We start from the raw sequence: 15999 nt of genomic DNA on the forward strand, positions 1-15999 counted from the left end.
TAGAGTCCGGGGTGGAACCTGTACAAAGTGTAAGGGTGTAAATTGCTATTAATGCAACAGACGTACTAATATGAGTTGGTGTACTCTTTGTTTGTTTAGGGCGCTGCCATTCGCAGCTCTTATTTTCTCCCATAGTTCGTTAAAAATTTTCAATTATACTCGACAGTGAATTACTGAAATTGAGATACATTTTCAATATTCAATTACCGAAATATAATATTTTTTTCAACAGCTATTTACCGAAAATGTATGTTCGGCAGTTGTTTACCGAATGTTGAACATATTTTCGACATGTAATTACCGAAATATAATATTGTTTTTAACAGCTATTTACCGAAATGTTAGATATGATTTTCAACAACTATTTACCGAAATGCAATGGGTTATGGGAGAAAATACGGGGCTGCGAATAGCAGTGCCCTTTGTTTATTTTAAGACCATCAAACAATTTAGGCCCCGTTTCCGAATGCCAAATGAGTACTTATTTTTTAAGAAAATAATTTCAAGTTTAAAAATAATAGGCTTATTGAAATCTAAAAATATGCAATATGAATCTTGTTTGAAAGATAAATCTTTAATACGGTGTAAAAAAAATCAAAAAAATATTTTTTATTTATATTATTTTTGAGTTTAAAAATATGAAATAAATATTTATTTTTAAAAAATGTTCTGGGGTCTTCTTCTTTTTTATCAGCAATGTTCTTGGGGTCTTATTAGTTTACTAGTATAGCACAAGCGATGTCAGATCCGGCGATTTAATCGCCGGTGAACGGAGCTTCCGAAGAAGTGATCACTCGACTCGCTGTGATCGGGCAATTATTCTGACTGACGTAATCGGAAGAGCCCCACGTCCCTGTTCATAAATGAACAATCGCGAGAATATCGCACCACGTGGAGGTGAGCATTTAGATGGGGATTTTATTTTTGTTTTGAGTTGGACGTGTAAAAGGGGTTGTTGTTTTTTTCCCCCCTTTTTTGTTGTTAGACGGTGGGGTTCGGGCTAGATCGCGCACTCAAGTAATTCGCTATCTAATATGGTCAAAAGCATGTCATTTACACTGAAATTAAAAAATTTCAAGGAATTAATTTTTTACGACTTGATCCCAATAATCGAACCATTGTCAATTGCGTGAAAAACAAACTCACTAACCAACCGAAGTAACCCTTAGAGCTAAATGGATTTCTTATCACCATGTCCCGAGAATTTGAAGAAAACTATAAGCTCCAAAAAACCGAACTCCTTTGTGTTGGCAATTTCATTGACCGAACACACATTTTCTTATATTCCTTTTTATCGAGGTGTAATTATGTAAAAATGATTCGTATTCAACATGTAATGAGTGTGTAAGTGCAAGAGTATAGTTGTATTGTGATCTGGGACATCAACAAGTGTTAGGCGAAGTTGATTGTGAAAAGGGGGCCTGCAAGATGAGTCAAATATGCGGAGAGGTATCTGTTGTCTTAGAAATAGATTGATCGAACTTAAAGTAGATCGATCGGTTTTATCACATCGATCGGGTTGTCAATCTTCTGTCAATCGAACATTTCTACCTAAAATTCGATCCATTGGATTATAAACCATCAATCGATTTTCACGAGTTTTTGGACTTGTACATACGCGCATCTCTTCAATTTTAGGGTTAATTCAGCACGGTACAACAGCCATAATATTTTGTTTATAGCTCAGAAAAAACCCTAGAGGGACTTATGAAGTGAATCATGTAGTACACATGAGATCCGTGGATCATTTATCATTCAAGACATCTCCAAGAGATTGCAATATCATTTTTAACCTATTTGATAAAAGCATAAGGAGGATTCCTAAAAAATACAAAATCCTTCGGTAGATTTTCGGGAGGCAAATGGAAAGTAGTGGTCGGCCTTCCCACAGGGATGCCTCCTTGGTTGAAAGGCCCCTTTACTAGAGGCTTGTGGATTCAAGATAACAACAATCAAGCACTGAGTATAGCGAACAAGGATTCAACAAGTAGAACTTAGAGCGAGGTGAGGATTCATAATCGTAGGTAAGATTGATTATAACTGCACAATGATTATTGTGTTTTGATTCAATCTCATGGTTTTAGCCAATTAGGGATTTTCCACCATACCATGTGTTCATCTATTTATTGCTTTTCGTTCCTTGATCGGTTGAGATATTGATTTATGGGTTGATTAATAGGAGATATAAAAATAAAGCGAATCTATAATATACCTATGATCTAGGGTTTTTCAAAAACTTTTTCTGAAAAATAAGAATATGTGTTTTAGTAAAAGGGAGTTTCTTATTGATGCAGTACTCCCTCCGTTTCACACTTTCTCGTTTTTCACTTTCACTGCATAATTGCGCTAGCATGGAGGCCGAACTTCGGGGGGTTAGCCCCAAGACTTGGATACATCTGGGGACAAGGACCGACTCGAGTAGAAATAGGGGGCTGAAAGCGGTGAATCTGATCAAAGAAAACTAGCTTCATAGCAATCTGATCAAGGAATGCAAGATCTTCCTGTCTTTTATGTTTTTGTTTTGGTCATTTCCTCTTATGGTCATGTGGTGTGTGTTGTATTGCTTTGGTGGTTGGCTTCAACCAAATGGAAGAGAAAGTGAGTGGATGCACAATATGAATTCATGTAGAAATCCAATCTGATTGTAATACATTCCTATCTTAAATAGTAAATCCACTCTAAGTTTGTGGGTAGTGTTGTCGGCACGAGTAATTGGTTTGTTCTTTTGTGGTGATAAAATTATGTTGGTATGTGCCTTTGGGCACGATCAATTTGTTCACACATAACTAAGGTCACTCGAATATGTTTGGGTTATTATTTTTTGCATAGTTGAATCCATTGAGTAGTTAATGATATATTTTACGCGAGTTCAGTGCTTATTTTTTTGTGTCGATCGTTCAACCCGTGCCTTCAGGCACGGGCATGCACTAGTTTTTAAATATAATAATGTAGAATGCATTTTATATGCAATATGAATCTTATTTAGTAAATATAATTACTTCTGCTAAACAAAGTTTTGAAATTTATAGTAATGTTATTGTTGAATATAAGTAAATTAAAAATGACCAGCAAGCCGAAATATGGACTAAGAAATTTGAGATTGAGGGAAAATTTTGTGTATGCCCCTGTAAAGATTGAAAGGAGTAATCACGTTCTTCTAAATTTTGAACTCTCCATGTTCAATTTTTTGTATTTATAACTTTTGTCAAATTTGTATCAAAATTTATGAATTATCATTTTCATGTGATAATTTTTAAAAACAAAAAGGAAGGACCAAGGTTAATAAAACTTTGCTAAATACAAAACAAATCTGGAATAGTTGTCTTTAGCGTCATTGCATTGGATTTTTTTAAACTTCAATTTACATATTTATACTTTTTTAGTCGTCTCGTAGAAATAAATGATCAGTTCCAAAATATTTTATCGAATATTCAAAAAAATATCACTAAAATTCAATAATGACAATTGCATTAAAAATTTAATTTAGGCCAAACTCACCACAAGCTGTCTTTAAGAAACCAGTCCCAGTAATTTGTCTTCTAGAATTAATTGAATTGCTATTTAGACTTGTCTTTGAAAATTCCATCTATATATGTTTAAGTTCCATCAAATACCTAAAATGAATATTGATTATTCAAAATCATTGTCGGGTTATAAATTACTTATACATGGATGCACGCAAATGGAGACAAGCATGTTTTTTATTCAAAGAACCACAATTCGTTAGTTTTGAGTCAAAATTTTTGACACTTTGTTAAAATGACGGGTTTATAGTTACATCCTATCTAAAGAAAGAAAGGGTCATGTTTTGTGTGGGATGGAGTAAGTGGATGGAGCTCTCTATTGCTGCAGTATGCAAAATTAGGTATAGATTTTTACAAACACTCTTTCTTGTATAGTTTTCTACTGCTGCGGTATGCAAAATTAGGTATAGATTTTTACAAACACTCTTTCTTGCATAGTTTTGACACTAACTAGTGCTAAGCATAAAATAAAATGAAGTAACTGTGAAAACTATTTATTTATTTATTTAATTATGAAATACAAAGTCAAATAAATTCTAAGTTTTTCAAAACTTTTGCTTAAAATGAACACGTTATCATCCAGGCATATACTCTCTTCTTTTTTTTGTCGGCAAAAGACATTCTTGCATATACCACTATGAGAAGTATCTCTATCCATTTAGATATTACACAAAAACATAAAATTGAATACAGATCGGTGGAGTTAGCACAAACGATAGATTATTTGTGTTGCAATACTTTGTATTTTTAATATTTTATTTGACTAAAAGATAAGATCAACACGTCTACTTGATCGTGTTAACAAATCATAATAGATTGAAAGGTTAAGTCCACGGCATTTATTGAAAAAGTAATCCAACACGCTAGCTAGAATAAGAAAATTGATATGAAACTTACACTTCTCAGATTCGTTGAAGTTGATTTTAAACAATCTCTCGCTGTCTAAGATCTTAAGCGATGATTGTTTAGAACACTTATTGCGAGAAGAATCGAAGATCACTATCATTTTGTTGTGATGTAAGCAATTTATTTGATCCAACCGATCACTTTTGTCCTCAAGTATCTCATGTATCATCCTAGCTCGTAAGAATCAATTAACAAATTCTGAAAGGGTATGGATATTGTGTTTAAAGAAGGACTCGTAATCATGATTTACCATTGAAAGTATTCGGACCAACTTATCTTGAGGACTAATGAGGAGCGCAAAAAACACATCCAACTTTCACTAGTAAAATATTTGTGTGAATTTGAGGCATAAATTAGAAATAAAAAAAGATCTGGTCTCTACTAAATATAGATATTATATTGTTGCATAATAAAAATAAATCAACTTTTAATACTGTGAAGCTTGATATAAGATGGTAGAGAATAAATTCTTTACACCGCTGGTATAAATATTTGTTTCTTCTAAATCAATTGCATTGCGTCATGTCGTCATGTTTTATCAATTGGAACTACCGTTTTGACACGTGTTGCGATGCAATTAATTTGAAAGAAATAAATGTTTATACCAGCGGTGTAAAGAAATTTTTCTCAATATAATAACATTTCAGGAGGATAATTTTGCATGACCCATGACAATCGTTCCTATAGCAGTTAGGATAGCATCTCAAATACATTAAATATGTTTTGTCTTACTCTTATTTCTATTCACAAAATTATTGTCTCGCTCGTATGTGTTAAGTCATCGATCGTTGATTTGGATATGCGTCAAATCGCTAGATCTAAAATGGATTTTTATTTTTTATTTTTGGAAATATCTGAGCCATCACTACTACAATAATAGATATGCGTCACGCTAAGGAGATAGACACAGTTTTCAGTGAAAGCGTGATAAAAAGCGGTATTTAAATTTTTTTATCTCAATTTAAGTCCAAAGCTGAGATAAAAAGTGGGTTTTAGCATGAAATAAAAGACTTCGCTCTTGCGGTGAGATAAAAGAAAAACAACCTCACCCTTGCAGCGTGATAAAAGATTTTAGGAGGGAAAAAAATGAGATAAAAGATCTCGCTCTTGTGGCGAGATAAAAGAGAAAAGACCCCACCCTTGTGGCGTGATAAAAAAGAGAAAAGATCTCACCCTTGTGGCGTGATAAAAGATTTTAGGGCGGAAAAGAATGAGATAAAAAATCTTGCCCTTGTGGCGAGATAAAAGAGAAATGACCTCACCTTTGTAGCGTGATAAAAAACTTTAGCGCGAAAAAAAGTGAGATAAATTATCTCACTCTTGCAGTGAGATAAAAAGCCTACCTATTTAGGCGCGCAGTCTGAATTTTCACGTGGGCGGGCTAATATTTATTTAGGCAGACTTTGAAAAGTTATGTGAGCAAAACGATGTCGTTTGAGAACTTCGAAAAGTTTTTTTTTAATACAAAAGGTAAGAAGATAAACCCTAATTACACTCATCCCAAAAAATCTTTACGTTTCATCCATCTTCACGCCCAAAGAGAGAGAGTGAGAGAGAAGACAAATCCCACAACTAGGTTCTACCGGTGCCTAATTGTTTCTTCAACGATTGGCAGACTATTCCACTAGTGTTCAATTTTCACTTGGGCGAGCCGTGATCTTTATGGTTTATTGTAGTAGTGAAATTTAGTTATTTTGGATGTCTTCCGAGTATACGTTTGACACATTAGGTAAACTTTTTTTTTTGCCCAAGAAATTTTTTTGGTGACCAATAACTAATTTTGATTTGCAAAAGATCTGTTGTTGTATTTTAAAAATTTTTTAAACAATGTTTATATATGTATTTTTATATATTTTAATATCATGTTAATTGCATTTCAAAAAAATCAGCAAATTTTAAGGGGAAAAAAAAAATTCACACTTTAGAAAGTAAGTATAAATATTTTTGTTTTCCTAATGTAATAGAAATTCTTGGCTAGCTTAGTAGTAAGGGCTTGGGAAATCAACTAAGGGTGCGTGGGTTCGAAACTTGGCAATGACAAGAAAATATGGTTTAGTAGATACATAGAAAAGATCACGCGCAATGATTTTTCATCTCAGTTTACGGCGGTGTGATCATTTTGAACTTTCAATCACGGTTATAAATCATGATTTAAAGTGACATACAATCACACCCAAAAAAGAGAAATGATCACACCCAAGAGAAACAATCACGGTTTATAACCGTGATAAAAGAGAAACGATCCGTGATTGTTTCTCTCTTTCAATCACAGTTTACAACCGTGATAAAAAAAAGTGACTTACAATTACACTTAGATCCATCATGGTAGCAGGAGTGTGATGAAAAACTTACAATCACGGCCAATTGCTGTGATCTTTATGATTTATTGTAGTAGTTGATATTGTAGTAGTGCATGTGGAAGACATCAACGGAGAGGCCTGAAGATTTTATGCCTCAATTGATTATCTTTGTTTACTCTGCTATTGTATTTCTTTTGTTTCTCCTAGCTTTCTTGCCGCCCAAGGGCTGGCATTGACTGATGATGATGAATTGATGATTACCTAAGCTTTTTTTTTCCTTTTTTTATTTTTATTTTTTATGAAAGGCGTTCTAGCCTTCTGCTATTATGGTTGGTTCCTCACCAACTGTTTGTGTCCTTAGAGGCAAATGATTGTCGAGGACTCGGATGCCAATCTTGTTGGAGTGTCAGTTTTTTTCTCATTGTAATGCCATTCTCTTTGGATCATTTTAATCGTTGTAACTTGTTTCAATGATTAATAAAAAAAATCGCATGTATAACCCCTAAAATGTTAGGATAACTTTATTATATATAGAGCATGTTTTGATCTTAAGGAGAGTAACCAATAGAATTATGCCACTTAGAGTTCCCAGTACCTTATTATAAGTGACAGTAGTATCTTTTGGGATGATATATACTACATATACTTAGCAGTTAGCACATAACTGTATTTATTTACTATATTTTTTTTAAATAATAAAGAAGAATTCCACACATCATATACGATGAAAAAGGGATGGATCATATTAAGTACAAATACTTAGGGTGCTGTAGTGCACCCTTATGTAGTGGGCGTATAGAGTGGCATACAACCGTCGATCTCATCAATCAACGGTCCAGATTAAAAACAAATTTTCTCCAGTCAAAGTTAAAAAACATATTTCAACCATTGATTGTCGAGATTGACCGTCCGAGTGACGCCTTACGCAGCACACTGCACAGGCCGCCCAGCAGCACCCCGGCCGAAATCTACACGGTAGGTGAACTTGTTATCTGTAAACTTGCATAAGACACCTACTAAAATCGTCATTTTTGCAATGTGGACGGATAACATATTGTTTAAGTTTAATGACTGAAAATAGAGTAATGCAATTAGTAAAACCGTATGATTGAGGAGTATAAAAATAAGATCTTGAAAGTTGACTCCTCCGGGAAAGTATATAATTCATTAAGGTTTTATCAAAGCTAATAGTATTATTTAGACTGCTATATTGAACATGTCAGGATGTGAATTCCTAGTTAATTTGTACAAAAAATAAATTTGATTTTCTTCCCTCGATTTCCTGTACTGTGATGCCGGCCATTCTCCATCCCTACCTCGCCACCAATGTAACACCCCGAATGTCGAAGACGTCAGTTAAATAGGAGTACTTTATAAGAATTGTGTAATTAATGAAAAACGGAAGCATAGCTTGATTACAAGCCAACTGAAATACTCAAGTTAAGTTCCGAAAATATCGTTACAACTTAAATTTCAAAAACACAGAGAGAAATGGCAGAGCAGCTACCGCCTACCGGTATGGAATCTAGGGCTTGGTAGATTCCTCCTCAAGGACAGTGTTGTCTCTAGCGGAATATGGTTCCTTTGACCAGTGGCAGATCCAGGAATTTTTTACAGACATGTCACTCTTTTTGGACCAGTTCTATACATGTACGTGTGAAAAGTCGTAAATGAACTCACGTTAACTTTCATGGTTCAATTTAAAAATAAGAGCGAGGGATGCGCTTGTAAAAAATAATACTACTAAACAAAATTCAAAATATTACAGAAAATAAAGAAGAGTTTTTTTTTTGAAATTTTTACGTGGAAGTTATAGTTATATTAATTGATTTGTGCAGCAAATGATAACATTGTAGATGATTTTATGGTACCAATGCTACATAAAATCAGTTTAAGGGTGAGTTCAAGTCCTAACTCAGTCAAAATTCAAGGAGAAAAGTTATTTTTTAACCATTGACGCAAAAAGAGACAAGATTTTCTAGCGCCAAACTCGAACCAGTCATTCATGAGAGAGCACAGCTTTCTACCACTGGAACAACTATGCAACCATCATAATTTTCGGCATATTTTATATGTATTATTTACTTAGTCATGGGGGGCCCTCATTCGAGACCCTATTTTTAATTGAATCAAGTGATCCATTTGTGCTTATATTGGATTCGCCCCTGCCTTTAAGCCGAACGTCATCTATACCCGGCGCATGCTAACAGGTCAACAACAATAATAAAGAGTTAGCTTTGTTCGAATAGGAGTGATGGTTTTGTTTTGTTTTTGGGTAATGATAGTGGAGAGAAATATGGGTAATAATTGAGAGACAGAGGTAATAATTTGATTGAAGAGATATAGAGAGAAAAAATTAAAGTAATAATTAAAAATATGGATAATGATTGGGGAGAGATAAGAGGGATAGTGATTGGGGAGAGATATAAGTAATGATTGAAAACTAAAATGAAAGTGAAAACTAAAATGAAAACCGAACAAAGGTATAGGAGAGAAAACGTCTTCAAAGAAAAGAAAAAAATAAAAGGAGTAAAGTGTACGATGCCATTTGATTTCTTCAGCTAGCCATTAAATTACAGGCCCGTTTGGATACAAGATAAGGATTGTGGGTATTATTTATGAAGGGGATATGATAGTAAGGGTATTATTTATAGAGGGTGGATCCATATTGTCGTGACTTTTATGAATATTGGATAAAAAAGTACTCCCTCCGTCCTCAAAAGATTGACAATTTTTGAAACTCGAGTCATTTTTCATCGCTTATATCTTTCAATCTATAATATTTTTCATGAGTTTAAAAACTTTGTATAATAAAACTGATCGAGAATTATTAAATAAGATCCATATTGCATATTTATTAAGATTCATATTGAAAAATATAAGGAATTGAAATTGGTACGAATATCAAAAATTGACATCCAAAACGGATGCACTATGGGGAACGTGCCCCCACTCAATTCAATTTTTTTGTTTACAAAAATTAATCCAGAAATTAATTATGAGAGCTCTAGAGCCAAAAATTAATTATGATTCTTAAGGATAAAATGATCAGACAAATACGATCTTCAAATCAGTTTGAACGGATTGAAAATTGGAAAACTTAAGAATCTGCTCTTAATTTAATTCTACGGCTCTCTTAGGTTCTCATTTGAGAGCTGTAGAACAAAAAATTAATTATGACTCTTTATGATAAAATGATCAGAGAATTTTTTTTTGTACTGATTCAAACGAATTAAAAATTGGAGCACTTAAGTATCTGTTTTTCATTTGGTTCTACGCCTCTCATATGAGATCTCTAAAGACAAAAATTAATTATAACCTTTTAAAATAATATGATCAGAAAAAAAAGATCTTTGTATCTATTCAAATTGGTTAAAAATTAGAGCACTTAATTTTTTAGATAATGTTATAAGCACACACAATCACATTATAAATAATTCACTAATGAAAAAGCATGAGCATTATTTTTTCCAATTTTGCCCCTTGATGGTCGCTCTAGTTGGAGAAGTCGTAAAGGGATAATAACCCTTTTTGCATTTATTTGTAGGAATTTTTTGAAATTTCTCATATGATGAAATTTAAATATATTGTGCTCGATTGTAAATTTTTGTTCAAATGTAATAAAAATTGGTGCCTCCGTTAGAGAGAATTTCTGGATCCTTCTCCTGGGTGGCAGGGTACCGGCACGGCCGCACCCAAAAACTTCTCCAAGCCGGGGGTATTTTCGCGCTCAGGACACCATATTACTAGGCGGGAACTACAAAGTAAAATGGCGGGAAACACTTCGGTACATGTGCTTGTAAAATAAAATCCCTTCCGTCATTCTCCTCCTCCTCCTCCTCTCTCTCTAACTAGGGTTTTCATGCGAGATGTACTCCAGTCAGTTCGACGCCAACTCCGCCTTCAACGGCGGTGGATTCACGTCTTCCCAGTCCACTCAGCCCACCGACCACGGCTCTTCTCCTGCCAAAGTAAAGCCCTAATAATAACCATTTCCTGTTTTCGGTGTTTCCCCTTTTTCTCTGATGTATTTTTGCGGTTACCGTTGTATTGCAGGGTCGTGATACTTATGGACTAGTTCCTGTGACGGTGAAGCAGATCAGCGAAGCCTCTGATTCCGGTGATGATAAATCCAATTTCGTAATAAACGGCGTCGATGTTGCTAATGTATGAAATTTGTCTGATCTTCTTCCCCGTTTTTGAAATCTTTTATGGACTTACAATTAGGAACATAACTAGGAGAATAGTCTAGGACTGGCCCTGAGGCAAGGCAAGCAAAGTGGGTGCCCAATCTTACCGGCTCCCAATTAGTAAAGTCATGCGTATATTATCTTTTAAAATTCAACCTTTATTACATGAAATCAATCGTTGGTTTACGGCAAGAGCTGACCTTTTCAAAAAAATTGAAGAAGAGACAAGTGGTTGATTTGAATATTGATTTTAATTAAATATCATGATTATTGAGGATGAATCTTCAATGCCGTATGAATATATATTTTCTAGTTATTTTAATAATATCATGGTTGCGGTTAACTTTATCGCTATAAGTTGTTACAAAATACACTGGGGTCCAATTTTACGAGCTCACTTTGGGCCCTGAAAAATTTAGGGACGGCCTGGACAAGGCAATTAGGGTTGGAGGCCCCTGGTTTGGAAGTTTCACTGTGTAAACAATGAAGCAATGCACCCTATGTTAAACTAATACTTCTTCTCGTTATACCCATACTGACAGGACTCAGGAGCCGGGTGAGTTGAATTCAGGAATGTGAAATTATAATAAATCATATACTAGTAATACACTTATCAGTTATTACATTTCCAAAAAGTCCAAATGATTTAAAGTTTTAATCATCTATCAATATAGAACAAAAATACTTTATCAATTTATGAAAATGCAACTCGATATTCTTAAAAATTCCATCAATCGTCTAAGATCGATCCTAATTTTCTTTTGTTTCAATGATTATAAGAGAAGTGCCCAATTTTTTATTTATTCTTTTTTTTTGAAATTGGGGGTGGCACGAACCACTCCCCCCTCTTTACCTTCGTCCATGCACAGTGATATGCCTCGCCAGAGAAACAAATGTCTTCCACTCCCTGCATATTTAGGTACTTTTGGCATTGGATTAATGATTACAAAGCACTTTTGCTATTTAGTTCTGTCTGTTCTTGCAAATTTTTTTATCCAATTCTATAACCTTACATATTTTGTTCTGTCTGCATATTTAGGTTTTTTTTGGCCCCACTTCCCCCCCTCCCACACACACCCACACCCACCCCTTTTATACTCTAGATTTTGTTTGATCTTCTCTTATGCTGCCCAATGGTCCTATTGTTTTCTTGGTGCTTCAGGTTACGCTGATTGGTATGGTGTCTAAAAAGGCTGAAAGGGTTACTGATGTTTCTTTCACTATTGATGATGGAACAGGACAAATCCATTGTTACAGATGGTATCTATTAGGACTTTTCTTTTAAATATTTGATGCATTAGTTACAGAGTCTGATATGAAAAAGAAATCTGGACAATAACACGTGTTTTTTTTCATTAGGATCAATGAAGCTTTTGATACCAAGGAAATGGAAGACATACAGTAGGTTTCCAATCTCATACGAATTTATGGAGATTTGTTGTCTAACTTTGTGAATTGAGTCTGTTGATTTCCTTGTAGGATGCGTTATTTTCATGGTGTTTTGTTTATGATTTCTTTATCTTTGCACAGAGATGGAATATATGTTCGTGTCAATGGGCGCCTAAAAATCTTTAAAGGCAGTAAGCAGTTAGTTGCTTTTTCGGTTAGGTATATCTATTGCTTGAATTTCTGTTTTAAGTATTAATTCAAAATAATTCCATCTGTTGCTTATGGGATTTTGTTTTATGTTGATAGTCGGTTCTTTTCCATTCATGGTTTTATTACGTTAAATTATACATGTGGATGGAAGCAAAGGATTGTTTTCATAACATCTGTATTTGGCGTGTTTTGGATGGACTTTGTTATGCAATATGCTTTCGAGTATTTATAATGTGCAAGAGTTTTCTATTTTGTCAACCATTGTGGTGTAAACTTTGGTAAAAGCATGCCACATGAATTACAGAATTAGAGGTGAGAGACGGTTGTCCTTTTCAAGTGACACTCTACTGGTCAATTGTTTACTATATCCATTTCTCTGCATTGCAACGAAATATAGTTACAACTTACAAGTTTAATGTTTCAGATTTTAGACCGGAGTACATACATGATGCAGTGTACTTGAGTTTCATTTCATTGGAAAATTTTAAGTGTGAAACATTCGTTTACTTGGTTCCTGTGTCTTGAGTACATATGCAAAGATGGCTTTACTTCCTTTTCCCAATAATTGAGTAAATTGCTATGCATAGTCACTTCATGATTGAAAACTGATAAAGGGGTCTGCAGCATTAATTTGCCCCAAAAGGGGCAAAATGTTTGATCATCAGGAGGAAACTTTGAAACAGTTTGTGGGGCGGGTTACTTTTATTGAATGTAAATTTCCGCACTATTTCAATTGTCGTCGTTTTTATTAGTTTGTTTTCCCCCGTTTTTTCTTGGGTTGGTTAAGCATCATAACTTGCCAGACTCACTTTCTCATTCTATTTTCTTCTCTTCACATTTCAGTTTGGCTTTCTGCCTAACTTTTTGTTGTCATCCATCCTTTTTGCCTTTTTGATATGTCCTATGGAGCACCGACACACTTACCTGCTTGTTGTATCTACATTGACACTGGGGCACATGTGGCATGCTTCGACAAATGGGGACATGTATGAGACGCACCATGGTTCGTCCAATCAATTTAACTATTTTTAACCAAGGGACACGCCGGGGGCACTCTGGGGACAGCCATGTCTGATCTTGAACGTGAATGGAAGCATGACAAGGATCAATTTATAATGCTAAAAGTTTATTTTGAGGATATGAAATCCAAAAATATAATGAAAAAAGTACAAATAAATTAATTTTGATAAAATAAAACTCTTGTTTGACTTGTAATATTTGAAAAGGAAACAATAAGAATTAGAAAGATATTAGTTTTGATCGTTTCTGGATGGAATGTTCACATAAGTAACAACTAAATATCAGTACATGTATACAAATTTTTTATTGTGTCCTCATTTATTTAGAATTTTCTTGCCCCGTATCCGTATCAGTGTCCATGTTGGAGGAGCTTGAGATTTGATTGTGATAGACAAACATATTTGTTAGTGTTAGCTTGAAAAAATTGACTGTTATATCATTGTCAAGCTGTAGAATTACTTGAACAGCTTTGAAGATTGTCTTCACTATTTAAATTGTATAATGCTTTCTGCAAATGCCTTTAAAGTCTGTAGTCTATAGTTTTGTCATCTGTGGCTGTACGTACGGTAACCATGTTTGTGGTAGCATGCATTTATATAGTGGAGCGGATAGACGACGATGCATGTATGATGTATGTCATCGCTTGCGTCTAGATCGAAGTGCAATGATTAGTCAAGGAAATCTTACCTGTTCATCACACTGCCTTTCTTTTCTGTAGCATGCATCAATTGGCGGTGCACTTCCTCTGTAATTATCACAAGTCAATTTAAATTTTAAAGAGCTGTTTTGGACTCATTTCAGGCCCGTGACAAACTTCGATGAGCTTACCTTCCACTTCGTCGAGTGTATACATTTCCAAGTGCAAAATTCCAGAACAAAGGTATAAATATTTAACACCTTCGTGGTTCTAATTGTCACCAAAAAAACACCAAATAAGCACCTTGCTGGTGTTCAGAAATGCCTTGCCTGGTCTTGTATGGCTGATTGTCTTTAATCTGCTTAAAGCTGCAAGGAGATGCCACAACTCAGTCTTATTCTGTGACTCCATCTACAATCACAGCTTTGAGGGATGGATCAAATGGATATCAGTCAACACCATCAAATCATGTATGAGATCCATATTAGGAAAACTAACTTTTGTTGTGATATCTTTAGCATTGTAAATATCTTATTTTGTTGTTTTTCCTCCCTAGTTCTCTGGGCAATTTAATGTGGAGGGACTGAAGGGATTTGATCAAATGGTGCTTGATTATCTGCAGCAACCTTCAAACTTGTGAGTAATTGATTTGTCTGCTTGTTTTATGATTTTTTTGGCCGGTATTACCAGTTTCAGACATTAATGTGTTGCCTTTAATGTGTTGCATTGAGCTTTAAATTCTCAGAATCCCAAGTACAAAACTCTTTTGTCATATCCCTTCTCTAATGCTTAATGTATCCTTAGTACATATTGCTGATATTTTTCAACATTTGAAAACAATTTATGTTTGCAGTGGACGGGAAAAAGGAGTACATAGGGATGAACTGTCCCAGAAGCTAAAACTTCCTATGGAGAAGATCATGTACTCTCTCTCTCTCTCTCTCATTATGCACAATCACGCCCTTAATTATCTTTCTTATCGTTTTCTTGCCAGTGAATCTATCAGAACACTCGAAGAGGAAGGGATGATATACTCCACTATTGATGAATTTCACTTCAAATCAACCACTAGTGTTTGATTATGTTCAAGAATTTTAACCTAGGGAAGTGCTGGCTTTGAGGGTTGAGTACAAAGCATGTGCTCTATTTACAACCTTTTGGTAATAGATTGAGCATCTTTTATTGCTGATCTAATGGATGTATAGAGGATATTTGTTTGGTGTGCTTCAGTTGTAGGTAGACCATCAAATTACCAGTGCCTGAACTGTTTTTCTGCCTTGCCTTTCTGAAGCTGCATGTGGTACTTCATATTTGTGTTTGTGTTGAAAATTATCAGTGCCAGCTTTGTGGTAAATTGGATTTAGTTCCTGGATTGCAATTTTCAACTTGTTTTTGGACCCAAAATTTTCTACAGAGCTGACTCTAGTCTTTTTCTTTATACTATATATATTTTGAGGTTGAATTCTTGTTGGTATTATATCATATTTATTTGGCTCGTAAAAAATTGTTAATCTAAGATAATGAGATTTTCTTCAAGTACAGTAGAATGTTGAGGCCTGGACTAGGCTCAGCCCTAGGATAAGGCCTAAGAGGCCCGTACCAAAGCTTCTATTTTTCTGGTCCAAAATAGGGCCCCCAATTTTAGAATAAGTAATAGATGTATATAAACCGAAAATATAAGCAAGTGGTTGAGAGTTCAGAACTTGTTACCTACGTTTAGTGGTTGGGAAAAAAATCTTCCTTGCGGACTTCAGCTTTTGGGATTTGAACCTAGCACAAAATGGGTCTAATTAGAAATGGTACCACAAATGACAAAACCAATC

At 34.6% G+C, this 15999-nt stretch overlaps 1 protein-coding gene across 1 annotated transcript; it reads left to right on the forward strand.

The window, feature by feature from the left end:
• The first annotated feature begins 10460 nt into the window (after positions 1-10460).
• Positions 10461-15530, forward strand: LOC131333843 (replication protein A 32 kDa subunit A-like). The gene is made up of 10 exons (XM_058368610.1): positions 10461-10701; positions 10787-10897; positions 12083-12180; positions 12280-12321; positions 12451-12528; positions 14341-14419; positions 14545-14646; positions 14733-14812; positions 15030-15098; positions 15171-15530. The coding sequence occupies exons 1-10, from the start codon at positions 10600-10602 to the stop codon at positions 15253-15255; spliced, it is 846 nt and encodes a 281-aa protein (XP_058224593.1). The 5' UTR covers positions 10461-10599; the 3' UTR covers positions 15256-15530.
• Positions 15531-15999: the final 469 nt, after the last annotated feature.

This window comes from Rhododendron vialii, chromosome 7a (genome assembly GCF_030253575.1).
Source record: "Rhododendron vialii isolate Sample 1 chromosome 7a, ASM3025357v1".
In the NCBI taxonomy this organism is placed as follows: Eukaryota; Viridiplantae; Streptophyta; class Magnoliopsida; order Ericales; family Ericaceae; genus Rhododendron; species Rhododendron vialii.